This window comes from Felis catus, chromosome E3 (genome assembly GCF_018350175.1).
Source record: "Felis catus isolate Fca126 chromosome E3, F.catus_Fca126_mat1.0, whole genome shotgun sequence".
In the NCBI taxonomy this organism is placed as follows: Eukaryota; Metazoa; Chordata; class Mammalia; order Carnivora; family Felidae; genus Felis; species Felis catus.
Genome location: NC_058383.1, coordinates 18,162,901 through 18,189,836, shown reverse-complemented (window position 1 = coordinate 18,189,836; position 26,936 = coordinate 18,162,901). Strand labels below are relative to the sequence as shown.

The 26,936-nt window shown below is 53.9% G+C and overlaps 1 protein-coding gene and 1 long non-coding RNA gene across 5 annotated transcripts; one reads left to right on the top strand and one right to left on the bottom strand.

Moving 5' to 3' along the window:
* Positions 1 to 3,949: 3,949 nt before the first annotated feature.
* Positions 3,950 to 26,912, bottom strand: MVP (major vault protein). 4 transcript variants are annotated; one of them, XM_006942107.5, is made up of 15 exons: positions 26,521 to 26,912; positions 20,341 to 20,473; positions 19,962 to 20,157; positions 13,281 to 13,404; positions 13,049 to 13,180; positions 12,719 to 12,813; positions 12,184 to 12,420; positions 9,715 to 9,996; positions 8,640 to 8,884; positions 8,301 to 8,498; positions 7,045 to 7,431; positions 5,869 to 5,985; positions 5,586 to 5,712; positions 4,895 to 5,083; positions 3,950 to 4,212 (listed from the first exon to the last, which is right to left on the bottom strand). In XM_006942107.5, exons 2-15 carry the CDS (start codon positions 20,463 to 20,465, stop codon positions 3,994 to 3,996), a joined length of 2,673 nt encoding a protein of 890 aa, XP_006942169.1. In that variant the 5' UTR covers positions 20,466 to 20,473; positions 26,521 to 26,912; the 3' UTR covers positions 3,950 to 3,993.
* Positions 24,227 to 25,419, top strand: LOC123382621. Its single transcript, XR_006591251.1, has 2 exons — positions 24,227 to 24,336; positions 24,953 to 25,419. It is a non-coding gene; the product is annotated as an uncharacterized LOC123382621 (long non-coding RNA).
* Positions 26,913 to 26,936: the final 24 nt, after the last annotated feature.

Below are 26,936 nucleotides of genomic sequence, written 5' to 3'. Positions count from 1 at the left end.
TTTTTAAACTTTTAGAGGAAACCAATTTGACAATAAATTTCATATATTGAAAAAAAAATTAAAAAATAAAAATAAACCATGTCCTTAAAAAATAATAATAAAATAAATAAATAAATAAAATAAACTTTTAGAGAGAGAGAGAGAGGGGAGAGGGGCAGAGGGAGCGAGAAAATCTAAAGCAGGCTCCATGCTCAGTGCAAAGCCCAGTGCTGGGCTCAATCCCATGACTCTGGGATCATGACCAGAACTGAAATCGAGACAGACAACCAACTGAGCCACCCAGGCGCCCAGACACAGATCTTTCTTACTCAAAGGGTCCTTAAGTCAATTACTTTATCAGTATTCAAGCAAAGAAAAGCCAATTGCTCGACTGCTGGAGGAAAACAGGTTGTGTTGAACTTCATCAGAGGTCACAGTGTTCTGTATTTTATGGGCAATTTAAGGGACTCTCAAGGGTAAATTTAGTACCAAAGGGACTGGCTTAGAATCCGGCTCACATCCGGCTCACACCGGATAATGTGAGCTCCACATTATCTCCAGTGAAGCCCCTTTTCCTGTCATTGGGGTATATCTGGTCTCCCTAACCCTACAATCAGTACCGGGCCCGTCTTCCTGCATACATTTATTTATTTATTTATTTATTTATTTTTTAATTTATTTTTGAGAGAGAGAGAGAACAGGATCCGGGGAGGGGCAGAGTGAGACAGGGAGACACAGAATCCAAAGCAGGCTCCAGGCTCTGAGCTGTCAGCACAGAGCCCGACACGGGGCTCGAACTCACGGGCTGCGAGATCATGACCTGAGCTGAAGTTGGACCCTTAACCGACTGAGCCACCCAGGCGCCCCATGTGTACAATTTAAAGAACAGCTTCTCCCATTACCTTACCAGACTACAACCTTGTGAGGTACACGGAAGTGGTCAGGATAGGCTAGGTTACGCTATGGTATCACCCCACCCCCCGCCCCTGCAACTTCGGTTCCCTAACACAGCAAACATTTCCTGTCCCTGTGGCAGGTCTACTGTGGGTCAGCTGTGACTCTGCCTCATGCCATTTCTCTCTCGGGAACCCACACCGACAGAACAGCCTCTGTTTGGAATATTGCCTGTCACCACGGAAAAGGGAAAGGAGAGGACAGTGATGCCACTTCCCCTTGCATTTCACTGGCCAGAACAAGTCATACAGCCAAGCCCAATGGCCATCAGAGAGCCATGTGGAGACATCAACTCAGTTGGAAAGGAGTCCAGAGTTCAGGGGTGAGGTCAGGGATAGAGGACTACATTTGAAGTCCGTGGGACAGAGATGCTCTAAAGCCATGGGACTGGCCAAGGTTGTCACTAAGAATGGGGTTCAGGGCAACCTGTGACTGAGACGGAGCAGAGGGAGTGGAGCTGGCCAGGGAAACAGGAGTGGCCCCTGAGGTGGAGGCCATGTCATGGGAGCCCAGTGTGGAAGACGGATGGCCCCTGTCCCGAATGATGGCAGAGGCTGAACAAAGAGAATCTAACTGCGGGGTCTAGCAACAGGGATGTCATTGGTGATGCCAGTTAGAGCAGTTTCCATGAAGGAAGGGGTGGAGACAGCAGCTGATGGGAGTGACATGAGGAGATAATGAGAGGTGAGGGATGGAAACTAAGAAATGTGGCTGCGAAGGGAAAATAGAGGAGGGGGTGCAGCGGGAGGGAGGGCAGGGCCCAGGGGGAGCTCACTCGTTGAGTCTGTGTGGCAAAAAGTAGAGCACACTCACCTGCTGGTGACAGGGAGCCGGGAGAGGGAGAGATTGACAGTGCGGGACAGAAAGGTGATCCGTGGAGGAGTGGACTCAGGGACTTGAGATTGGTGGGTTGTAGAGTTCAAGGGGAGGAGTGGGGCTCAGGGGGACACATCCCCAGTGGGAACAGCGGGGGGGGGGGGGGCGGTTGGAGTCCAGGTGCTGGTAGTTTGCTAGATTTGCTGCTGGGAAGCGGGGGTGGGGGGGCTTCCTGCCCAAAGTGCTTCTATTTTCTCTCAGAGGTGAGAGAAAGTGGGTGGGGACGTGGGAAGCTGAGGGGAGAGGTGTGAGTGGTAGTTCTGAAGGAGATCTTGCACAAGCGGGAGAAGCGGAGTCAGAGGCCCTAGGTCTCCCTTGAGATGTGTTGCCAGGAATTTAAAATGAGATCAGTCAGCATGTGGGCTGTACCTCCCCCAGCAACATGCAGCTGGGCAGGGGCGGGCAGAGAGGGCGGTGGATGGTTTAAAGGAGGGACAGGGCTAAGTAGCCCAGGGGATGGGGAGGGTGGAGTTAAGGAGGGAGGTTTCTAGTGAGTGAATTACCCAGACATGCAAAGGGTGAGTGTCAATGTTGAGGGGGTGGTCAAGGTCACTGAAGGAATGGTTTTTGGAAGGCGAGGGTGAGGCAGCAGTTGTTGGTGGCAGAAGTGGGATGGTCATTAGTAAAGACAAGCAGAGGGACAGCCATAGGAGCCGGTTGCTGAGGGGTAGGAATGTACCCACCTCGCCTGCTGTCACCCACCCCCAGAGGCCCTTGGCCATAAGCTGTGCTAACATAGCATGTAAAGCTCTTCAGCTGGTACCAGGCACATGTTAAGTTCATTACCTCTCTCAAGGGACAATATAGGACAGTTAGAAGGAAGCTGGGCTGGAGGGGCCAATTCACTTGCCTGCCCCGTCAACTCTGAGCCAGCTCCACCAAGTGCTGTGGGCTCAGCAGTCAGCCCCTGGCCTCAAGCTCAGACTTGAGTGGAGCCACTGACCACACAAATGCACCTCAACTCGGAAAGAGACCAGGCTCGTAGGGTCAGGCCTCAGTGCACGAAGAGGAAGAAGGTCCTAATCAAGCATCAGCCCTGTTCAGGAGGAGAATTCCTGGCCTCTTTCACGGACAGAGGAGATCAGAGAAGTTGCCTTCCTCAGTTATACCGAAAGTAAACCCAAGCTTCTCTCTCCCCAGGATCTTTTTACTTAGTTATCAACCTAGTACCTACGGCTCTACCTGGGCAAAGGGCTGGTGCAGCCTCCTCTGTGCAGCCAAATTCGATCACGCCTGATCTTTCCTTCAGAAAGGGTTCTGCACTGGTTGCAAATTTGATCACGCCTGGATCCTTCCCCAGAAAGAGCTCTGCACTGGTTGCGGGGGAGGGTGGAAAGAGGGAACTCCTCCCTCGATGCTTGGGAAGAGCCCATATCAGAAGCCCAGAAAGGCACTCCAGTTCCTGTGGCCCCTGGACAGGATCCTGACATCCCATCTGAGAGGGACAAGTGCACAGGCCTGCCGGCTATGCGGTGGGACCAGCAGGTGGTGCCAGAGAGAGAGAGAGTCTCCCAAGTGCTGGGAGGCGGGGGAGGGGATGCAGGGGTGGATGCACCTGCGGCCTGAGGGCTAGATTCCAAAACCCGCCCAGCCTGCAGTTTCCTGGAGGAATTAGCAGTGAGGAGAGACGTTGCTGGTGCAGGAGCTATCCCAGGGAGGCTGCCTAGGCGGGGCCCCATTCTCTCCCCTGTGGTATCAGCTCCCCCACCTGGGGTCTAAGGGAGCTGACCACCAAAGACAGTCCGAGTAGTTGACTAGCCATGGCGCCTGGGTGGCTCAGTCGGTGAAGCCTCCGACTTCAGCTCAGATCATATCTCCCGGTTCATGGGTTCGAGCCCCACGTCGGGCTCTGTGCTGACAGCTCAAAGCCTGGAGCCCGCTTGGTTTCTGTGTCTCCCTCTCTCTCTGCCCCTCCCCTGCTTGCGCTCTGTCTCTCTCGCTCTCAAAGACAAACAAACATCAAAAAAAAAAAAAAAAAGAGTGCGACTAGTAAGACTTTGGGGTCACATTCCCATCAGCGTGACTGTTCCCTGCCTCAGTTTCCTCTCCACCTCACAGGTGAGGATAGTCTCTAGTAGCTACCTTGAGATTTCAGGGGTATCCACAATGCTCCCTTGTGACAGAGACTTGAGGCCCAAGGTTAGAATGCCCAGAAATGTTTAATTTGTCGGTTGCAGCACGGCGCTAAGGGACAACATGGTTGTCTCCAAGAGACTGAGGGGCAGGAGGGGACCGGAGAAGCAAGCCCTCTTGGGGGCTGGGCATGCCGGCTGCCTTTTTGGTTGGGGGCTGGGCCTCCGACCCCAGCCCCAGGAGACCCAAGGCTGTGTTGAAGAGGTTGATGGGGGTGGAACCATCGGTGATGAGCGTTGATTTCAGGCCCAGGCTCTGGAGCAGTTTCACCTTGAGGAGCAAGAGGGAAGAGTCAGGCCCCTGTTCCTTTTCTTGTCTCCTTGGCCACCACCCACACTTATGGGACTCTGCAGCTGTCACCCGAGCCATCCTCCTAGGATTAGTCGGGGACAATAAGCGAGGTGTATCAGGGGAGACTGAAGGTTTCACAGGGGCTTAGAAGGCCTGAAAGACCCGGCCCCACTGTAGCTGCTTCCAGAAGCTCACCGTTCCACCCTCGGTCGCAGCCATTCAGTCCTTTCTGTTCCTTAAACGCACTGAGTCCTGTTGTCCTTGTGTCTTTGCACATGGAGCCTCTCCCAGGAAGCTCCCGTCAACTTTACATCGGCCTCAAGTATCCCCTCCTCCGAGGGACTCTCCCTAAACCAGCCAGCATCCCTGGCTCGACTTCCTTCAAAGCACTTGCCACGGACTGGGGTTCCACTTAATGACCATCCACCCCAGGGGCTGCAGCTCCCTGCCGAAGCTAGCACAGTGCCTGACAGAGGCCACCGTGCACAAGTGCTACAGGCCGGGACACGGGGACAGTTCCACCTCCTCTCCCCTCCGCCCCCAGCATCATCTTTCCAGATATGTCTGCCCCAGCTCTGCCTTCTTGGTTTCAAATATGGTCCCAACACACACATACACACACACACACGCACACACACACCAGCCCCCTCCCCACTCTGACCTGCATCTCTGGCCCAGCCACAGCAAGGTCCCTGATGGTGCTGGGGCCCAGGGCCTCCGTCATCTGCTTGAACTTCTTCACCTCCACCTCCGCCAGCTGCTGGGCCTTGCTCACCTCCAGCTCCAGCTGGGCCCGGGCATAGACCAATTCTAGTTCTCGCACTTTCCGTACCCGTTGGAGCTCAGCCTCCTGGAAGGGGGTGGGGGGAGAGAACGCAGGATTGTGTGGCCCCTGGGAACTGTCCCAGCAAGCCAGAGGGAACAGAGGCCAAAGGGATGGAACTGTAAACGGAGAGTCAATTCGGGGTGACTCCTGGCCAGGCTGCCTTGTAGCTGGGAGTCCTCAATCCAAGCCTTGGTTCTGCCATCTGTAAAATGGAGACAGTACCTGCCGCCTGAATGGGACTTCAGGCATTAAATAAGACCGTGTGTGTAAGACACGTGCAGCACTTTGCACAAAGCTGGCCAATGTGTGAGTGGCACATTACACAGAAGACAGAGGTCATCATGCCCGGAGGGGAAAGGTGGTTAAGCGAATAGACACAGGGCAAAGGACTTTATAAACCACGGAGTATTTAAATAGGGCTGTGCATCGGGACACCTGGTCTCCCACTCCTCTCCAGGGCTGCAGTGATGGGGCCTCTTCCAGACCCCCGGGGCCACACCCTTCCACAGGCATCGCCCCCACTCACCGTCTCAATGGCCAAGGCCTCGGCTTTCAACTTGGCCTGTAGCACAGAGCCTTCTCCCTCGATGCGCAGGGCCTCAGCGCGGGACTCGGCCTCCGCCTTGGCGGTCCCCGTGCTCTCCACGGCAGTGCTGGAGGGGTGGCGGGGGTCAGGGGACGCCAGGAGGAAGCCCAGCCCTGCCCTCCTCCACCCTCACTTCTGCACAGCAGAAGTCACACTCGTCTCAGTCCCTCCACCAGCTGCTTTCCAAGACCGGGGCCCTCTTTTCCTCTGGTTCTCAACCCACCTCAGAGCCTCCAGCTCCAAGAGTTCGCGGCGAGCCTTTTCAGCTTCGGATTGGTCCAAGATCTTCTGCCTCTCAAGCCGGCCCCGGGCTTCTTGCTCAAGTCTCTGAGCCTCGTGCCTGGACGGGAGAGGGGACTGGGAAGATGCTGGCCGTCTTCGAAGATGCGAGCCAGCTCTCCAAGGGCAGGGACCGCCAGTCTGCTGGGGGTGCCCGCGGGAAGCACTCAACGTGCCAACGGAAGAACGGCGTGCGTGCTAACAGCCTGGCACGATTGCAGGCGCAGGGGAAGGGACGGACTGGTGACCCGAGGCCCCCGCTTCCACACAGCCCACCCTCCAGTGGGGAGAAACAAAGGGACGTGGTTGATTTCGGACAATGACAAGTTCCCTGAAAGTGGGTGATGGGACACCAAGCAGAGCGGGTGCTGCTTCAGTTGGGGCAGAAAGAACTGGGCTCTGCGAGGAGGCGAGCTTCGGGCTGAGGCCCGAGGAGGAGGCCGGCTGAAGCACTCTAGGCGAAGAGCATTCTGGCCGGAGGGAACAGCCAGCGCAGAGGGCCCGAAGCGGGGAGCCTGGCTGTGCATCTGAGGGGCAGAAAGGAGCTGGTGGGATTGGAGCACGTGAGCCTGGGAGGTGAGGCTGGAAGGTGAGGTGGGGGAGGTAGGCCTGGATCCCCGGTGCCTGGAAGGACCACGGAACAAGTTTGCATTCTAGCACAAGCAAGGTGAGAAGCCACAGGAGGGGGATGGCACCTAGTCATACATTTTTTTTTTTTTTGAGAGAGAGAGAGAGAGAGAGACAGAGAGAGAGAGAGAGAGAGAGAGAAGTCAGGAAGGGGCAGAGAGAGGAGACACAGAATCCAAAGCAGGCTCCAGGCTCCGAGTTGTCAGCACAGAACCCGACGCGGGGCTCGAACTCACAGACCTCGAGATCATGCCCTGAGCCGAAGTCGGACGCTTAACCAGCTGAGCCACACGGGCGCCCTGTCCTAGTCGTATTCTTAAGTGGGCCATGCCATCTGCTAAGGGTGATCGCAGGCCGACCGTAGGCGGGGGCGGGGGAAGGGCACCTTGTTACCCAGGTCGTGGCAGTGGGCCGAGGTGAGGACTCTGGAGAGGTCTGGCCCACAGTGGGCACTGTGGGCAGTGGGGAAGCCCTGCCCCCAGGCCTCACTCACTTGGCAGCTGCCTCCTGGGAGTTGGTGGTGATCTCAATGGCCAGTTGGACGCTGCGCTGTAAGGCGTCCCGGGTCCTCTGGTCCACGGGCTCCACCGACTGCACGTCCACGCTGCTGACCACCAACCCGTTTTGGGGGAAGACGGCCCGGTCCCGGGGCTGGAGCAGAGCCCTGCCGTCGAGCCCCTTGGTTTCTGGGGTCTCAAAGCCAAAGACAGCAGTGCGAATAATGCGGGCAGAATTCTTATGGAAGTCATCGAAGGTGACGGAGGCCACGGCCCCCCGCACCCGGGACGCGATGGCCTTGCAGGCGTCACCCACGAAGTCAGGCACTGAGAAGAGCTTGGCTGTCTCCTGTGGGTCCTTCCGGTCCCTCAGCTCAAAGTGCCTGTGAACAGAGAGGCCCAGAACAGGGAAGCCATCTTCCTCCAGGAAACGGCAACTCTCGTCTTTGAAAAGGACTCCGACCCCCACCCCCCGTCACTGGCCAGGGTCTCCCACGACAGAGAACGAGAGTTGCTACCCACCATGGGCCCAGGTGAGATGCCATCTTATTCTCCCAGCCACCCTAGGAGGGGGGGATGAGCACTATCCCCTTTTACAGATGAGGAAAGAGAGGCCCAGAGAGGTTAAGTGACAGGCCCAAAGTCACATCATATGTGGCAAGCCAGAAAGGTGAACTCAGGCAGCGTGGCTCCAGGGTCTATGCTCTTAGCGACCATGCTGCAGTGCCCACCCCCACCACCACCCCCCCATCACCCCCACCCCCCGCCCCAGAGAGGTCAGCGCCCCCATCTGCCCCTGTCACAGTCCTGGCCACTCCGCCCAGAGGTGGGTGTGGTGGGGCACAGCCGCCCGTATGGGACTCCCCTCCCCCGACTCCGGTCGCTGCCATTTGAGCTCTAACTACGTACAGGGCACTGTTCCAATTCTCACCGCATCCCTTCGACCGCCCCGTGAGGCTGACGGTTGTCACTCTCATTTTACAGATTGGGAGATGGAGGAAAGCACCGAGTCACTGGCCTAGGTCCACAGCTAGCAAACGGCAAGGCCGGGACCCAGGCAGCGAGCCCCAGAGCCTGTGCTTGGGGACATCTGCCCACTCGCACTGGGTGTGTCCAACCGACATTTTCATGACCTTGCCGTTATGTGGTTGGCTGAACGCGAGCCCAGCGCTGCGGGACCCAGGGCTCTTCCTCCTGGCTCCCCCACCCCGGGCCGCGCCAGCACCCCAGCCGAGCCCTCCCCACCCCTCACCAGTTGTAGGCGAGCTGCAGCTGCAGCCTGGCATGGTCTGCTGTTTCGATGGTGATGACGTCTGTGAAGAAGTCAGGCCCGAGCAGCAGGCAGAGAGCGCGGCGGGCGTGGGGACGCTTGGGCCTCCCGGCCGAGAGGGACAACACGGTGAACTGCTCCTCGGGACCCAGCGACACCAGCTCCGGCCCAAAGACCACACTGCAGAGGGAGCCGGGAGTCAGACACACGGAGAACCCCTCCCGCCTCGTCCCCCTCGCCCCCCCCCCCCGTGGCCCTTCCCGCCTCCCCCCTCCCCCCCGTAGCCTCCCCAACTGCCCCCCACCCAGGATGGCCCCTCACCGAGCTCTCTTCTCTCTGTAGTCATACACCTGCACGGCAGCGTTGTGAGGGACCCGGTAGCTGACCACGCGGGTCTTGTTCCGGAGAGGGGAGGGCTGGGGGGTCTTGGGCATCTCCTTCACACCCCTGTCTGCCAGCGGGTCCTGCCCCTTGTTCAGCAGGTCCTCCACCCCAGGAGGTAGCTCCTTCTCCCACAGGACTTCGTCCTGGGTCAGCATGTAGGTGCTTCCAATCACAGCTCGTACCTTGAGAGAGAACGGGGAGGGACGTCACCCAGGAAGGGAAGGGGGAAGGACCCAGCCAGCAGCCCGGTGCGGGGGGGTAGGGTAGCGTGGCGGTGTGGCCAAACATGGTCTCTGGAACGAGGCTGTATTCAGATGCACCGGCTGCTAGCTCGGTCGTCTTGGGCGCACCCCTGCTTTGGTTCCTCATCCGCACAGGGTTGAGGAATGAATGACATCTCAGATGTCTAGTGCTGAGAACTTGGCACGTGGTAAGGGCTTCAGAGGATTTCTTCTGGAACTTTCCTTCTGGGGGCAGCTTGGAGGGCATCGGAGGGACAGATGCCATCAATCCTAGGACCTAGGTAACATTCGCTAACACTTCCTAGGATTCTGAGCTCGACTTTTAGGTTGGCGTCTTAGAGAAAGAGGTTGGAGATGTGGTCCTAGGTCAGACCAAGGTCAAGGCTTCAGATTAGGGCGGGGGGGGGGGGTGGTTGGCAAAGAGGAAAAATTCCACCTGGATAAGGGGATGGGGGAGGAATTTGGTTCTTGCTGTTCCCAGGCCACTCCCCAGTTAGATCTTTATGCTGGGGCCAGTTCTGCAGTGGAGACAGAGTCCCCGTCCTTAAACCTGGCTCATCTTCTCCCTGGGGAGCTTCTCAAGTTTGCACTTCGCTATTTACGACAAAGGGAAGGCAGATACTCCACAGAATGCCGGCCTGCTCGGATGCCACCACCAAGGCTGTCGAAGTCTCCTCCCCCATCTCCACCACGCACCTGTCCCCGTCAGCCCCGAGCAGGCCACCACCGTGGCCGCACAACAGTAAGGGTGCCCATCCCTCAGCTGTTACCCTTCCAGTCTTGACATCCTGCACGTAGATGCCCTCATTCTCGTCCAGAGGGATGGCCTGACGTTCTTCCACCACCTCTACCTTGGCAGAGGGCACGTACTCCAGGGGCCCGCGGATGAGCCAGTTGTCCCCAGCCTGGTGGGAGACCTTCTCCTCCTCTTCTCCCTCCTCCAGGGGTTGCAGGGCCCTCAGCAGCAGCCCCTGCTGCTCTGACAGCACATATATATCCTGGATGCCTCGCTCCAGCCTCTCTCCAGGCTGGAGGAAAAAAGACTTCTCGCCCTAGCGGAAAGACATGGGGTTAGAAGCGGTTTCCACCCAGAGTTGTGACTGCCTCTGATAGCGCCTCTTTTGGTTCCTGTGGCCACAGGCTTCTGATGAGGACAGGAGCCCCAAAAGACCCTCCTGACGTTCCCACCGTAATACAGCGAAGCATTATCGGGACCATGAGGCTCTCGACAAACGCCCACAGATCTCGTCTGGTCAAACCGCCCTTGATAAATCCTGTAAATGGTCAGGACCTGGACCCTCACAAGCTCAACCGTTAAGAATAAACCTCTTGGAGGGCCTGGGTGGCTCAGTCGCTAAAGCGTCCAACACCCTTTTTTTTTTTTAATTCATTTTTGGGAGAGACAGAGCGTGAGTGGGGGAGGGGCAGAGAGAGAGGGAGACACAGAATCCGAAGCAGGCTCCAGGCTCCGAGCTGTCAGCACAGAGCCCGACGCGGGGCTCGAACTCACAAACTGTGAGATCATGACCTGAGCTACAATCAGATGCCCAACTGACTGAGCCACCCAAGTAGCCCATAAGTGTCCAACTCTTGATTTCAGGGCAGGTCGTGATCTCATGGTCTGGGAGTTTTGAGCCCCGCATCTGGCTCTGTGCTGACAGTGTGGAGTCTGCTTGGGATTCTCTCTCTCTCTCCCTCCCTCCCTCCTCACCACCCCCGTCCCTCCCATGCACTCTCTCTCTCTTTTTCAAAACTAAACATTAAAAAAAAAAAAAAGCTTAAAAAAAAATATGACCCTCTTTTGCTCATTTTTCCCATGTGTTGTTTTCTTGGGATGGTGTCGTCTGGACATTGGCAAACTCAGTTTCTGGGCCAAATCTGGCCCCTATTTTTTTTTTTTAACAACCTATTTGAGATATAATCTATATACCATACAATTTTTCCGGTTAAAGTCTACAATTCAGTTGTTTTGGCATATCCACAGAGTTGTCCGGTCATCTCTCGGATCTAATCCCAGCGTTTTCATCACCCTGAAAAACTCATTAGCGGTTCCTCTCTGTCCATCCCTGCCCCCTCTAACCAGTAATCTATTTTCTATCACTACGGATTTACCCATTTGGGACATTTTGTATAAACGGAACCACACAGGGGTGCGTGGCTGCCGCAGTCAGTTGAGTATCCAGCTCTTGATTTCAGCTCAGGTCGTGATCTCAAGGTCATGGGATCAAGCCCCACATCGGGCTCCATACTAAGCGTGGAGGGTGCTTGGGATCCTCTCTCTCTCCTCTCTCTCTCTGCCCCTCCCCCCCCAAAACTCCATTTTAAAAAGTAAAATAAATGGAATTAAACAATTCCAAGTACTAGCTGAAATACTAATGTAGTTTTTTTTAATGTTTATTTGTTTTTGAGAGAGAGAGAGAGAGAGAGAGACAGACAGACAGAACGTGAGTGAGGGAGGGGCAGAGAGAGGGAGACACAGAATCTGAAGCAGGCTCCAGGCTCTGAGCTGTCAGCACAGAGCCCGATGTGGGGCTCAAAGTCACGAGCTGTGAGATCACGACCTGAGCTGAAGTCGGACGCTCAGCCGACTGAGCCACCCAGGTGCCCTGAATGCTGATCATTAGCACACGAGCATCCGTACATGCTTATTTCCTTTTATAGCTGAAGGATATTCCATTGTGTGGATATGCCTCAATTTGTGATCTGTTCATCCACTGCTAGACATTTGGGCTATTTCGGGAAGTAAAATGTTACAGGAACACAGAGGCACTCGCTCATTTACAAGCTGTCTAGGCTTTTGCTCCACCAGTACAGTGGAATGTGCTCCCAAAGCCCAAAGTATCTACGATCCGGCCCTTTACAGAAAAGTGTGTCGATCCCTGGTAGTCCCATGTAGAGTTAAGAGAGGGGTGAGGTGGGGTGGGGAGAAGCGTAAACCAAGAGGTTTGTTTTATGCAAGATGACAAGGTTTCCAGAACAGCAGGCACGGATGGGACCCGGGAGGTGCTCCCAGAAGAAACTGTGTGGAAACTGAGGTCGGGGGCCACCAGGGAGATCAGGGGGACTCTGTCTCAAAAGACAGAACTAGACGTGCAAGGACACAGAGGGAGCCAGAACAAGCTTGGTGCTTCTAGAACATGTACCTGGGGTGGGAGGAGGGAAGGAAGAGGTCCGAGGGCCTCCAGTCAAGGGCATTCGCCCTCCCAGAGCAGAGCTCCAGGTGAAACGGAGGCACTCACCTTGACCACACGCTTCTGCCCCAGCTGGTTCTTGCCATCCGGTCCCACCGGGTCGAGAATCACACAGTAGTTGCGGGGGCCCAAGGTGGTGATGGGCACGACCCCCAGCACCTCCTCGTAGACGTCCGGCACATGGGCCTCCGTGTCCTGCACGGTCACCAGCCACTCCTCCCCCGTGCGACGGGTCACTCCTCTCAAGTCTCGGAAGTTCTGCCGAGCCCGGAGGTGCAGGGCCGTCTGTAGGACAAGAGGTCGGGGCGTTTGGGGAAACCGATCTCCAAGTTCCTCAGGGGACCTGGGAGCCCCACTGGCCACGAAGTGCTCCCAGGCCTGACCGCCAGTCTCCACCAACCCAGGAGGGCATTTTAATCCTCTCAGAGGACTCAGGATACCCCGCAGGTATCTGACCTCTGCACTTTTCTTTTAGTGGCCTTAGAAATATTGCTTCTCTTTCACGTTCATGTCCTCTGCCACTATTCTCTGCCACTCAGAGTGATCCCTACCCCAGGGTCCCTTAACCCCCCAGAGCACAGACCTTTTCTGTGAGGATCACGGCGTCCACCAAATCCAGAACCTCCTCAAACACTCCCGGGAGATACGCCCCCACGGAACGCACCAGCCATTCTTCCCCTGGGTCGGGTGAAGGGTGGGGGTTGGGGGGAGGGAGAAACCATGTCAACATGACAGCAGGGTCAGGGGAGAGCCCGCACAGGGGGGGTTAGGGAAAGCAGCAGTGGGCAGCCCCCAAAAGCTTATAAGAGAGACCCCAGGGAAGTACTTCCTCCCAGGCTGCTAGTGGCCATCCCCAACCCTGCGGGCAGAGCACGGCCTGTCCGCCCCCATCAGCACCCCTTATCGACCCCACCTGTCACCCTCTCCTTGCCGTCCCGGTCCCAGCACTCCTTGCGGGCCCTCAGCCGCAGGGCCTGGTTCTGCCTGATGACCGTGGCCTGGATAATCTCCAGGACCTCCACCTCCTTCTGGGGGATATATGTGCCTGGGGAGGGGAGAAGAGGCTGGAGGTGAGCAGGCATCAGAGCTATAATGGAAAGGCCAGGAGCCTCTGACCCGGACTCCGGCCAACGGAAGGAACTTACCAGGTCCTTCAAATAGCCACTCATCTCCTGCCACCACCTTCTCTCCATTCTTATCCTCAAAATCCAGCAACGCCTTAAGATGGAGGGCAGTGTTGGGCATAACCACCTGCAGTGGAGTGATGTCCTGACAAGGGAAGAAGGGAGGTCATGGGACATCCAGTAAGTACTGTGACTCCAGGAGTCACGCCCAATACCTTGGAGGTCAGAGTCCGCAGCACCCATCTTTATAGGTCCCCCCAAAAGCCGCCAAGTGGAATGTACAAGGTAGGGGTAGTCCCAAAGCCATCTGACCTGAAGAACTAAAACAGCTGACCGAGCAAGAGGAAGCCACTACCAATGAGCCAAGAACACGCGATCCTCTCTGTAGGAAGTGCTTAGAAGCGGTTCTGAATTAGAAACCTAGGCTGGGAAACTGGGACACACCTCAAGGCCTAGTATGCCCCGGGGAAGTGCAGAAAGTAAGGAAGTGGGAAGCCTGGACGGCTGTAACAGGCATGCTTTGGCACGTGGCTTTGTCATCAGGGTTGCTTCATGGTCACAAGATGGCCACCGTGCTCCAGCCATCACGTCTCTTTTCATCAGGAAGGGGGACCTGGCAACAAGCATCCAAACCTTTTAGAAGTTTGTAGAAAGGTTTCTAAGAGTAGAACTTCACTTGGTCTTTGATCTGAGGGAGGCAGGAAAGGAGAGAAAGAGGCTCAGAGAGGCTGGAAGAGATATGCCCAAGGTCACACAACTAGTGATGAACGGGATCCGGACTTGAACCTCAGTCTTTAGTGAAGCTTAGCTGCCTGCCGCTCCTTTCTCTGACCAGAGTGACCCAGCGCGGAAAGGTCGAGCAGCTCTACTCTCTCCCCACTGACCACACACTGGGTTGGAGGCAGGCGAGCCCTTCCTTGTGCATCTTCAATGGGCACAGCACCTGGCTGATTGTGGTGGGGGGCAGGCTACACACACGCGCGCACACACACACACACACACACACCCATCTTCCTGGATTGGAAGTGTCCAGCAGGTGATAAGACAGATACAGACCCCTGTCTCCAAGCACACCGTGGACAGTGTCAAGGGACAGAGGTTGCAGAAACCTAGGGCACATCAGGAAAAGCCCTCTGGGAGTGGCATTTGAGCAGGGGCTCAAAGGAAGAGCTGGCTTTTGATATAAAGGTGCAGGAAGAGGAGAAAGTGAGATTTCTGGAAGGAGCGTGGGGGTTTTTCACCTCCCACATCTACTCTATCATCATTTTCTCCCTGTTCCGCTGAAAGCTACATCTGCCTTTATCGCTGCCATTCCCCTCACCTAAGTCACCATCTCTTGCCTGGATAATGGAAAGATCTTCCTAATCTGTCTCCTGGTGGCCACCCTGGTCTCCTTCCTGTCTGTCCCCCACGCCACTGCAGGCTTCCAGCTCAGGTGACTAGGTACCCAGTAGTATCGCCACATAAGATTGGGAATGTGGGAGAAGAGCAGATTTGGGGGGAAGGGAAAGTGTCGGGTTTGGATGTCCAGTAGGAAGTGGCAGTGGGACATCCAGGAGAGAGCCTCCCACAGGCAGCTAGGGGCTCACAGGTCGGCAGCTCCCAGCGACGGTACAGGGGTGGATGTCTAACATGGACAAAGTGGTCAAGGCCACGAGAGCATGAGAGGGCTCACAGGAGGTTCAGGACAGAATCTGAAGGCAGAGGGCAGGAGAGGAGAGGGAGACATCGAAGAAGATGGAAAGAGATATCCACAGAGTAAAACAGGAAGATAAGTTTTAGCGGGGGGCCGGGTGGAGGGGAAAAAAAAGAAGTTTTTTTTTTTTTTTTAAGTGTTTGAGAGAGAGAGAGAGTGAGCAGGGGAGGGGCAGAGAGAGATGGAGACAGAGAATCTCAAGCAGGATCCACGCCCTTAGCGCAGAGCCCAATGCCGGGCTTGAACTAATGAACCATGAGATCGTGAGCTGAGCCAAAATAAAAAATCAGACACTCAACCAAGGGAGCCACTCCAAAAAGACAAGTTTTAATAACAGGGCAGGTCAACAATGGTTGTGGCTAAGAAGACCCGTGAGACACAGAATGTCCACCCAGGTTAGGGATTAGGAGTTGGGAGGCCTTGGAGCTTTGTGAAAGCGAGTTCAGTGGAGGTGGGGGGTGGGGGCAGGGGCCAGATGTAGGGGCTGTGAGGAAATGGGGCAGAGGACATCAAGCAGTTATCAAAGGGTAAGTATGAAAGGAAAGCAGCAGCAGTAAATAGCTAGAAACTGGATTTATATATAGGGCCCTCATAAAAGTTCCTACTTTTAAATTTAAATTTCAGGGGCGCCTGGGTGGCTGAGTCGGTTGAGCGTCCGACTTCAGCTCAGGTCATGATCCCGCGGTTTGCGCGTTCGAGCCCCGCGTCGGGCTCTGTGCTGACAGCTCGGAGCCTGGAGCCTGCTTCGGATTCTGTGTCTCCTTCTCTGTCTGCCCCTCCCCCACTTGTGTCTGGTTGGCTTAAGTTGGTAGAATATGGAACTCGATCTCAGGGTTGTAAGTTCAAGCCCCAGGTTGGGTGCAGAGATTACTTAAAATCTTTCTTTTTTTTTTTTTTTTTTTTTTTTTTTTTACATTTATTTATTTATTTTTGAGAGAAAGAGCACAAGTGGGGAGGGGCAGAGAGAGAAGGAGACAGAATTCAAAGCAGGCTCCAGGCTCTCGAACTCAGAAACTGTGAGATCATGACCTGAGCCAAAGTTGGAGGCTTAACTGACTGAGCCACTCAGGCGCCCCTAAAAATAAAATCTTGAGAGGCCCTGATAGCCGGTTAAGCGTCCGACTTTGGCTCAGGTCATGATCTCACGGCTCCTGGGTTCGAGCCCCACATCGGGCTCTGTGCTGACAGCTCAGAGTCTGGAGCCTGCTTTAGATTCTGTGTCTCCCTCTCTTTCTCTGCTCCTCCCCCACTCACACTCTGTCTCTCAAGAATGAATAAACATTAAAAAAATTTTTAATTGATGACGCGGCACCTGCTTGGGATTCTCTCTCTCCCTCTCTCAAAATAAATAAATAAAAAAGATAGAAGTATATAAATTTACCCAAGGAGGTGAAAGACCTGTACCCTGAAACTACAAGGCATTGATGAAAGAAATTAAAGGAGACACAGATGGAAAGACATTTTACGCTCATGGATTAGAAGAATATTGTTAAAACGTCCATACTGCCCAAAGCAATCTACAGATTTCATGAAATCCCTATCAAAATACCAACAGCATTTTTCAGAGAACTAGAACAATCCCAAAACCTGTATGGAACCACAAAAGACCCAGAATAACCAAAGCCATCTTGAAAAAGAAAAACAAAGCTGGAGGTAGCACTATTCCAGAGTTCAAGTTCTATTACAAAGCTGTAGTGATCATGACAATACGGTCCTGGGACAAAAATAAACATAGATCAATGGAATAGAATAGAAAGCTACAATTATATGGTCAATTAATCTTTGGTAAAGGAGGCAAGAGAATGCAATGGGAAAAAGTCTTTTCAACAAATGGTGCTGGGAAAACTGCATATAACTATATGCAAAAAAAAAAAAAAAATGCAACAGTACCGCTTTCTTACACCATACCCCAAAATTAACTGAAAATGGATTAAGGACCTGAATGTGAGACCTGAAACCATAAAAGTCCTAGAAAAGAGCACAGACGGTAATGTCTCTGACATTGACCATAGCAACATGTTTCTAGGTATGGTCTCCTGAGCAAGAGAGAGAAAGCAAGAACAACCTATTGGGACTACATCAAAATAAAAAGCTTCTGCACAGCCAAGGAAATAACCGACAAAACTAAGACAACCTACAGAATGGGAGAAGACATATCCATAAAGGGTTAGAGTATCCAAAATATATAAAGAACTTACACAACTCAACATCAAAAAATAATCTAAATTAAAACGGACGGAAGACATGAATAGACACTTCCCCAAAGACATCCAGATGGCCAAAAGATACATGAAAAGATGCTCAACAGGACTCATTATCAGGGAAATGCAAATCAAAACCGCAAGAAGATATCCCCTCACACCTGTCAGGATGGCCCAAATCAAAAACACATGAAACAATAAGAGTTGGCGAGGGTGTGGAGAAAAAAAGGAATCCTTGCGTACTGTTGGTGGGAAGGCAAACTGGTGCAGCCACTGTGGAAACCAGTATGGAGGTTTCGCAAAAAATTCAAAATAGATCTACCCTACGATCCAGTCATCACCCTATGGGGTATTTACCCAAAGAATGTGAAAACACTAATTCGAAAGGATATATGCACCCCTTTGTGTATTGCAGCGTTACTTACAATAGCCAAATTGTGGAAGCCCAAGCGTCCATCAACAGAAGAAAGGATACAGAAGATGTGGTATATACACACAATGGAATATTACGCAGCCATAACAATAATGAAATCTCGCCATTTGCAACAACATGGATGGAGCTGGAGAGCATAATGGGAAGCGAAGTAAGTTAGAGAAAGACATACCGTATGATTTCACTCATAGGTGGAATTTAAGAAACAAGTGAATAAAGGGAAAAATAGACAAACCAAGAAACAGACTCTTAACTACAGAGGACAAACAAACTCTGTTACCAGAGGGGAGGTGGAGGGGGATGGGTGAACTAGGTGAAGGGGGTAAAGAGGACACTTATCCTGATGAGCACTGAGTAAGCATATGGCATTGTATGGCACACCCAAGCCTAATACTGTAGGTTAATTACACTGGGATTAAAATAAAATAAAATTAAAAAGAGACACAGAAGGATAAGCCAGGTTCCCGGGGCCACCTGATGGAGTCCCCAACAGGTAGAAAGGAGATGAGCACAGATATAAAATAAGGGAAGGGGATGCAGACCCAGATCCTACCAGATGGCTTGGACTTCTAAGTATGTGACGAAGTTAAGAGTGAGTGGGGCACCCAGGTGGCTCAGTCAGTTAAGCATCTTACCCTTGATTTCGGCTCAGGTCATGATCTCACGGTTCGTGGGTTTGAGCCGAGCCCTGAGTCGGGCTCAGGGCTGACATCCTGGAGCCTGCTTGGGATTCCCTCTCTCCCTCGCTCTCTGCCCCTCGCTCTCCACCCCTCCCCCACTCGTATGTGTTCTCTCTCAAAATAAATAAACTTTAAAGGGCTTCTTAAAGGGGCACCTCGGTGGCGCAATTGGTTGAGTGTCTAACTTCGGCTCAGGTCATGATCTCACAGTTCGTGAGTTCGAGCCCCACGTCGGGCTCTGTGCAGACAGCTCGGAGCCTGGAGCCTGCTTCGGATTCTGTGTCTCCCTCTCTCTCTCTGCCCCTGCCCAGCTTGCACTCTGTCTTTCCCTCTCTCAGAAATAAATAAACATTAAAAAATAAAATAAAATAAAATAAAATAAAATAAAATAAAATGCTACTAAAAAATAGGGTAGAAAATAGGAAGGGAGTGGAAAATGATAAATATTTAGAGGCATGCAGAAAAAAAGGGGAGAGAAAGCTGGTTAGGAAGGAAGAGAACCACTGAACAGAGCTGGTCTGGAAATGAGCCACTTGACCCATCAGCTACTGGTAATACTGTCATCTTTGTGGATCTGTCCCCATGGCCAGGAAGCCCCTCCTGAGTATGAGGACAGGAAGGACAGGTCGGGGTCACAGCAATCCAGGACCGGCTTTGGCCACAGGTCCTGCACATAAGAGACTGTTAAGATGACAACCTCCAGTTGGTGTAGGAAAGAGACCAGGAAGAGAATCTGAGGGACAGAAGACGGACTGAAAAGCCCTGAGGGGTCACGACAACTGAGGAGGCTGGGGTTGAGTTTCCAAGGTGGGGGAGGTGGGAGAATAACCAGGTCCTGAGTGGACTGGCACCAGGAGGGGCTGCAGCAGAACAGAAGGGATGAGGCCAAGAAGGCCAAGTCATTGACAAGGTCATCACAAGGACATTAGTGAGGCTCCCATGAGTCAGAAGGGGAGGGGGAGGGAGGCCTGAGGCAGGCACCTTCTCAGTGGAGACCGGAAGGGAAGAGGTGTGGGCAGAGAGGGTGGAAAAGGAACGGCTCCATGACATTGGGCTCCAAAGAGGGAGAGGCCCTGTCCTCCTGGCCTGGAGGATGTGGAGTTTGAGAGAATGAGCTACTGTGGGCTGGGGAACCTAGGGAGCTTTCAACACTGCCCCCCCCCCGCCCCCCCAACCACTCCCCACCCAGAGAGGGACTGAGCTGATCCGAGGTAGGACCTGGGTATGGGGGATTTTCAGGCCAGGGCCTGAGGGCCACGTAAACGAGGGCCAGGCCACAAGCGCAGGCCTGTGATGCCTTCCTGAGGAACAGTCACCAGTCCCCGAGCCCAAACTCATCTCGTCTACCATTGCGGTCACTGCCCAGCAGACTGGCACCGTTTGAGTGGATGAAATGCTCACACTCGGCATAATTGTTTAGCACCAGAGTGGTCGGGAGCTTCTAGCAGGCTCCAGAGCCTGGAAGGTCAGGAGGGGAGATGGGCTGACAGCTCTCAAAGGAGGGGAGGGTCTGCTGTGGGCATGCGAGGAGGAAGGAAGGAAGCAGTAATTCTGTCCTTGGGGAGAACCTGCAAATGTTGCCCCCACCCCCTCCCACAGCCCCGGTTTGTTTTCCCTTCAGAAGGCAGCGCAGAGCCCTAGGACAAGGCGGCAGAACATGCAGAATGATTATAGAGGAAGCAAGCCAGGTACCTTTTCCAGCACCTCCCCTGGGTACAGGGGGAAGGGGTCCTGGGCCAGCCGGATCTCTAGGTCAGCGTGGCGGAGCCGTACTTGCCCTGTGACGTCGAACAGCACCAAGCCCTGGGGATCCCGGGACACCGGGTTGGCCACTGTACAGTAGTGGCGTGGGGGGACAGTCACCATGCGCATGGGGGCAAACAGGACCCTGTAGGAGGGTGAGAAGCAGTGTGAGGACCTGGGGGACCGTGTTCTCATTTCTGAAGGGGACAGTGAATGGGAGAGAAAGCGTCACCCAACCCAGGGCCAATCCTGCCTGGGAACAGGAAGGAGATGGACGGTCACGCCAGCCAGACTAACAGGCACCCCACGGCACAGTCCCAACACCAACCTCTCATTGTCCTGCCGGATGTAAGTCTTTGGCCCGACCTCCACGCGGGACACGTTGCTGTTCTGGTCCAGCACGTGGATGTAGTGGTATGGGGGGATGCGGATGATGGACTCTTCGGTTGCCATGGTGACTCCTGAGCCCAGGGCAGCAGGGGGACAGACAGGTGGGGAAAAGATCCAACAAGATGAGCACAGGGAGCCGGCACGGGGCCAGCACGAGCCGGAGGACTGGCTGGAGATGGGGGAGTGGGCCTGTCCTCCTCCAGCTCGGATTATTTCACCCTTTTGAGCCCCACGCCGGCCACTTCCTCTGTTCTCCCCACCCAGGGCACACAGCCCATCCAGACCTCATCCCTGCTGAGACCTGCTTGACACAATTAACCGCGGAAGCCCAGGTTGTTCTCTGCCTATTCCTTTCCCTCCCCAAGCTGCCTGCAGCACCGGAAGGGGCTTTAGATGAGGACTCTGGAGGTGCCGGAGGTGGCCTTCACCAGCAGAGCAGGAGCAGTGGCTGGGTGGCTCCCCGGCTCCTCCAGACACAGGCTTGTTTATTTCAGGGGATCCCGGGACCCAGCTGTATTGCAATGGTAGCCCACAGCCTAAGAATATTTACACTATCTTTGCACCCATGGCCCCCACACACATTTTAAGCAATCTGGGATGAACTGTTCAGACACGGGCCACCTCTCAAGGGAGGGATCCCTGGCGGAACTGGTGCTCCCATAGTCAGCTGGGTTGCAAACCCCAACCAAATTAGTCCCTTTCTCTCCAGTTCTCTCTGGTCTGTGGTCACTCTTGGTTTCCTGTGTTTGCAGGTAGGGGTGGGTGGGAAGGGAAAGGGAATGAACAAGTGCGTCTCTCACCCACCCCCATCCTACCTGCTTCTGAATCCTGGGTGGTTCAGGAAGGTCATGCCTCCTGCCTGAACCCCCGTCCCTGCCTCCAGCAGGCCTTGGACTTTGGACGATATATCCCTTGGGGTCACACAGAGGGAAGCAAGTTTATTAGACAACTCAAAGCCCTGCCCTCGGAGACTTTGGTCAGGCCGTTTTGAAGCCACCAGCAGAAAAGGAGGGACACTTCATCTGCCCCACCATTCAACTAACTTCTAACCTGAAAAGCGGAAGCGAGGATGGAGTGGCTTAGCGCAGGAGAAACAGGCTGAAGCCCCAAAATTGCAGAAGCCAGGGAAAGGCACAAGAATTCTACTTAACCTACACACTCTGTAAAATTTTTATTTATTTTTTGCTTAGCAATTGTGAGTTTCCACAACCTCCTGATTCCTGCTTCTCTTGAAGAATTAGGAGCTACACCCTACATTTCCACCTAGCAAAACTGGCTAGAGTCAAGTCACAGCTGCTGCCTATGGATGTGACACACCCCACCGCCCACGCCCGCCTGCCCCCTCCCCGCCAATCGTGCGCTTACCACAATCCCCACGTGCTGTCCCTGTTGTCTTCTACCTAGGCTGCTGCACTCAACGTCACCTGCCTGGCTCCTGCTTAAGTCTCTAACTCAGCATCATCTAGTAGAACCTTCTGTAATGATGGACATATTCTAAATCTGGATTCTTTGGACTGGTCACAGGCGGCTACTGAATACTTGCAATGTGACCAGGGGAACTGAGGAACTAAACATTAAATTTCCATCAAGGTGGCCAAATAAGGTTGGTCGGTCCCACATTACAGTGTACCTCCAAGTAGCTGAGTCCCAGGTAGGGACTATGGATCATTAGAGGCCACGCAGCAAATCAGTGGGATGAGAATCCCCATGGAATGCTTGGTCCTGTCCTTCTCTGGTGGCAGCCATGGGACAGTGGTTAGGGGCACAGATTCAGCCAGACTGCCCGGTCTTACGGTTCGGATTCCCTGCCTTGTACTGTTTCCTTAACATCTTACCTCATTTTGAAAGGTTACAGTTTTCACCTGTCTTCCTGGTACACTTTCTGCATCAAAAGAATGTTCTGCTCTCTATCTTGCAACTTTGTATGGGATTTGACCTCGATACTTTTTTGTTGCTCTGGTTTATGTGAAGTTAACTCCCCGGGACTTGTAGGAGTGGCTTTTCTAACGTCAGGGCTCCCTCTTCTGTTGTTTTCAGGCAGTGTTTGAAAATACAGGGGCTGCCTTTCTGCTTTCCTTGATCTGTTCTCCTCCCCACTCTCATCTTGACCTTCTCTTTCCTTCCTCCCTACTGCCCAGTCTCTGCTGTGCTTCCAAAGTGGCTTCCTGAAGAAGCCCCCGAAGAGCCCCCAGGAGCCGGAAGTACCTGCATCCCTTACTGGATGGGTTAACTTCAGACGAGTCCATTGCCCTCCCTATACCCGTTTCCCGGCCTGTAAACTGTGAACGGATAGGGCATCTACCCGAGTTATGAGGACTGAGGTAATCATAAAGTACTTGGAACAGAGCCCGACTCTTCAGAAGCACTATGCTACTTATTGCTGAGGCAGAAATAGCCTGAGGCCCAGCTCCCTTAATCAGGGGATGTGGCCTAGTACCAGAGACCCCCTAACCCACCCGGCCTTAACCCCCCTTGCTGAGTGGTCAGAAAGCTGGCAAGTCTTGTGTCGCCCCAGCTGTGGGGCTAGAATGGCAGCAAAGAAGGGGCATCTGAAGGCTAAGTGAAGCCTTTGCCAGGTTCTCTGCAGGGTAGAAGCCTGGCCAGGAAGCCAGATGGGGGAGAGGAAGGGCTAGGGCTATAAGCGGAGGTGTAGACAGGGCTCCGTGAGGCACCCCCTAGGGAAGATCTGAACTCTAGAAGGCCATGCATGGGCTGGGAAGCAGGCCCCAGGAACAGCCTCCGATGACTCCTTTTTGGACAATCCCCCACTCCCTATGGCTGAGGCCTCTCCACCATCTGTCATCCCAGCTGGGCCCAGTCAGGGGGGCTGAGAGCCTCACCCAGCTCAGTGACTCAGCTGAGAATCATCCTTATAGCTGATCTGGCTGGGCTTCTGCCTTGTTCCAAAGCCAAGCCCTTGTTTCAGTACTGGGACCCTGTCTTATCCCCCCTGACTGCCCGCTACTATACCCTAAAGCTGTGCCTTCCACCTAGACCCCCTGCTGTTCACCTCAGAACAGACTTTGCTCTTATCCTCTTGCTATCTGTAAAAAGAAGCCTCCACATATGACCTCTCCAGGGAGCCAGGGAAACCACTTGACTCAGGCAGCTCATTTGTGACAAGTCCCAGATTTACACTTTTGGGGTGTACCCGATGACATGGATAGTCAGAACATTGTCTTTCCAATAAAGTCCCTCAAAAAACAATGGTTAAGGATGATGTTGGCCTTTGGAAGGTCCTGCCTAGACCTTGGGGCTGGCCCCGGCACTCCAAATCCACTCATCCCCTCCCCTTCGGGGCCTGCTTCCAGGATCTGCCCCCTAGTCTGCTCTCTGCATACATGCCCAGCTTGGTCTGATCACACTTCCCCCAGATGTCATGAGCTTCCTGCAGGAATCCGTCAGCTGTTGCCCAAAGTCTCAGACACTGCACCACACCCACGAAGAAGGGGGGTGGGTAGTGGGTGGAAGGGCAGAGAACAAAACCTGTAGGCAGAAGCTGCTTCATCCGCTAGTTAAGACGCAGCTATAGACCAGTGTCTTGGCTCCAAAGGAAACTTACAAAAAGGAAACTTACACTACAGCAAAACTCAATGAGCCTCTCTGATCACTACCTGTCAGAGATCTTCAACTGTGAGCGCCTGGCACAGTGATTCAAACAGATGTCTGAGTGACCAGCTTTATGGTGTACTGGTCTGTAGTGAGCGACATCGGCATCACCTGAAGCTTGTTAGTAAGGGGGCTTCTCAGGCCCCACTCAAGAGCTGCTGAATCAGCCGGCATTTTAACCAGATCCCTCGTGATTTGGGCACATATTAGAGTACCAGCAACTCCGGCCTCAAGCAGCCACTCCCAGTCCTGGCTGTACTTGAGAGTCACCTGGAGGTCTTCAAAAAGCACTGATCTCTGGGGATTCTGACCTCAGTGGCCTGAGGTGGGGTACAGGCATGGCTAGATTTAAAATCTCTCCCACTGATCCTGATACACAGCAAAGATTGAGCTCTGTCAATCTGGGGCCACTTGCTAGCTCTGAGCCTTAGTCTCCTAGACCAAGAAATGGAAAGGAAGGACTATTTCCTGGGCCTAAAGAGATTAGTGACTACAGGATGGCTCTAGGGCACAGGAGCTCAGAGGGTGGCCGGGAGGAGGGAGAATAAAATGAGCTCAGATTACAGACTGCTCAAGGGCAGGGCATTTCGTTCAGCCTGGTCCATGGCAGGTCCAAGGAGCCCCCAAGCAGACCTGAAGCTGGAGGGGAAGTCGGTGACTCAGCCTGCCACCATCCTCCCTATGAAGCTCAGGTTTAGGGAAATGTACAGCACGCTCAACATACACAGGGGCTCATTGTTGCCGTTTCCCTGTGTAAACATTCTAGTCTTTGGAGAATGCAAGAGTCACATTACTCAGGGACTGCTCAGAGGCTGTTTATTTACCAGCTTCCCAGTTTAGGGAGATTATTTCCTACTATAGGGGGACTAGAGTGGAAATTCAAGAATTTGTCTCCCACCAATCAGGTTTAAGAGCAGCTTTTTGGGAACTTTTCTTCCTAGGAAAGTGTTCTCTGAGCTCCAGCTCAACTACCTTGTGGGAGGAGGAGCAGCTTGGTGGCCTCACTGGGGACAGAACAGTTCTGCCAGCTCAGGATGCTCCTTGCCCTATCTTCACCCTACATCCTGGATGCTGCCAATTAATGCCACTCAGTGAAGATGAAGGTTGTCCAGTTGAGAAGTGACCCAGGAACCAGGCTTCAGAACCCCTGATCTAGATCAATGTTTTCTAAACTTGCTCCATCACAGGAACCAGCTGAGAGTGTTGCTCCTGTTCATGCTGATTCCCAGGCCTCATCCAGCCCCACCGCACCAAAGTTTCCAGGAGACTCTAGAATGTGTGTCTTTGGCAAGAGTCCCCCAAATAACAGCTCCCGCTTATTAGGAACTTAAACTGTGCCAGGCATTGTGTTAAGGACCTTTAATTCATTCATTTAATCCTCACAAGAAACTAGATTAGTTAGCAACATCACTCAGGATCATGCAATGGTCAGAGGACAGAGCCAGAACTCAGCCTGGGATCGCTGCTGCAGAGCTCCCAAACCAGGAAGCACAGAACAAGAACTTAGGACCCGGGTGGGGCAGATTATTCTCTGGGAGACAGGGTCAATGGCACTTCACAGCCGAGCAATTTCTGCAAGGGGAGGGGGGTTGGGGGGGAGGGAACACCTCCATCCAACAAGGAGGCCAGAGTCACCTTGGAGCCCTCAGGCTGTCCCTGGGCCATCCACTCAGGGTGGCTGCTCCAGAGAGCTGCCTCACCCAGAAAGCTTCACCCGGGGTCAGGCTGGGTGCCCTGTTTGCCAAGGGCAGAAACAGGCAGAAGTTTCTAGGGAGGCCCCTGACTGCACCCCATGTAACAGCCAGCTTTCCCCCCTCACAACCCAGGGGACCACCCAGGCGGGAAACAGACAACACAGGGGACATCTGCCTCAGTTACCATCCCCCACCCCCATACTTCACTCCAGCGAGCCAGCTCTAAGATCCCCATAATCACAGGCTGGCGGGTCCAAATGAGTTTCCTGTTTCTTGATTTCAGCCCCCACCCTTCCACCCCCCCGCCAAAAGAGAAAATGAGAGAGCCTTGCTCAGCAACCCCCAAGCCTTCTAGAAGTCAAGCCTACCTTGAGATCGCTTTGCTAACCACCTCCCAAATGGCCTGCTAGGATCACGGTCAGCATAGCCTTAAGTGAGGCTGTGGGAAATCCTCAACATTTGGCATAGATGGAAGGATCTCAGTGTGTGGGAGGCGGGAATCACATTCTAAAAGCTCAGAGAGGACAGGCCAGAGCCGAAGTCCTTAGGAGGAAGAGGCAGAGGCCTACAGCAGGGACCCAGGGACCCAGGAGAGAGTGCGAATGGACCCAACTTGCCTCTGCCCTAACTTCTGATATGGGAGCCTGAAGTCACGAGGACTTCGATTTGGGGGGTGGAGGAGTGTTGGCAAGAGAACAAGTTGATCTACGTTTGCTTCAAAAGACAAAAAAAAAAAAATCCAGCAAGGAAAGCAAAACCTCCCACGGCCAAGCCTCTACCCACCTTCTTCCTCCTCCGGTTCAGAGATGTCTTACCTGCCCCGGCAGAAGCAAGGCCTTAGAAGGCAGGACGGGGCTAGGCGAGCCTTAAGGGACACAAGGTCCCACCAACTGTTTGGGGGCTTTGGGACCTGTACGAAGTACACCCAGAAGGAGTGCTGCCTGCCCCAGACCCCGCAGAGGGGGAAACTCCCAGGCCCAGCCCTAGGGATCACTTCCCGGCAGGGCAGGCACTCAGGGGTGGGGCCTGGCCATTTAAAGGGCCCTCGCAGCTGGTTCTCTCTTCCTCCTCTGGGCGGCTTCTACTGCAGCTGAAGGCACTGCGGCCTCTTGGCTCTCTCGCTGAGGTCCCACCTCAGAGCCAGCTGGCAGTGCTGGAATGAGACCGGGAAGGGTCAGAGGGGCAGGTGCTGAGTTCACCTCTGCCCCACGTGACTTTCATTTCCCAATCT

Bases quoted from the DNA above. Each gene is read 5' to 3' on its own strand.
- MVP (XM_006942107.5), bottom strand. From the start codon at position 20,465: ATGGCAACCGAAGAGTCCATCATCCGCATCCCCCCATACCACTACATC. The intron at 13,181-13,280 runs GTAAGTTCCTTC...TCCCCTCCCCAG, and splicing joins GTGGCTATTTGAAGGACCTG to GCACATATATCCCCCAGAAG. The intron at 9,997-12,183 runs GTGAGTGCCTCC...TCTTTCCGCTAG, and splicing joins GGCAGAAGCGTGTGGTCAAG to GGCGAGAAGTCTTTTTTCCT.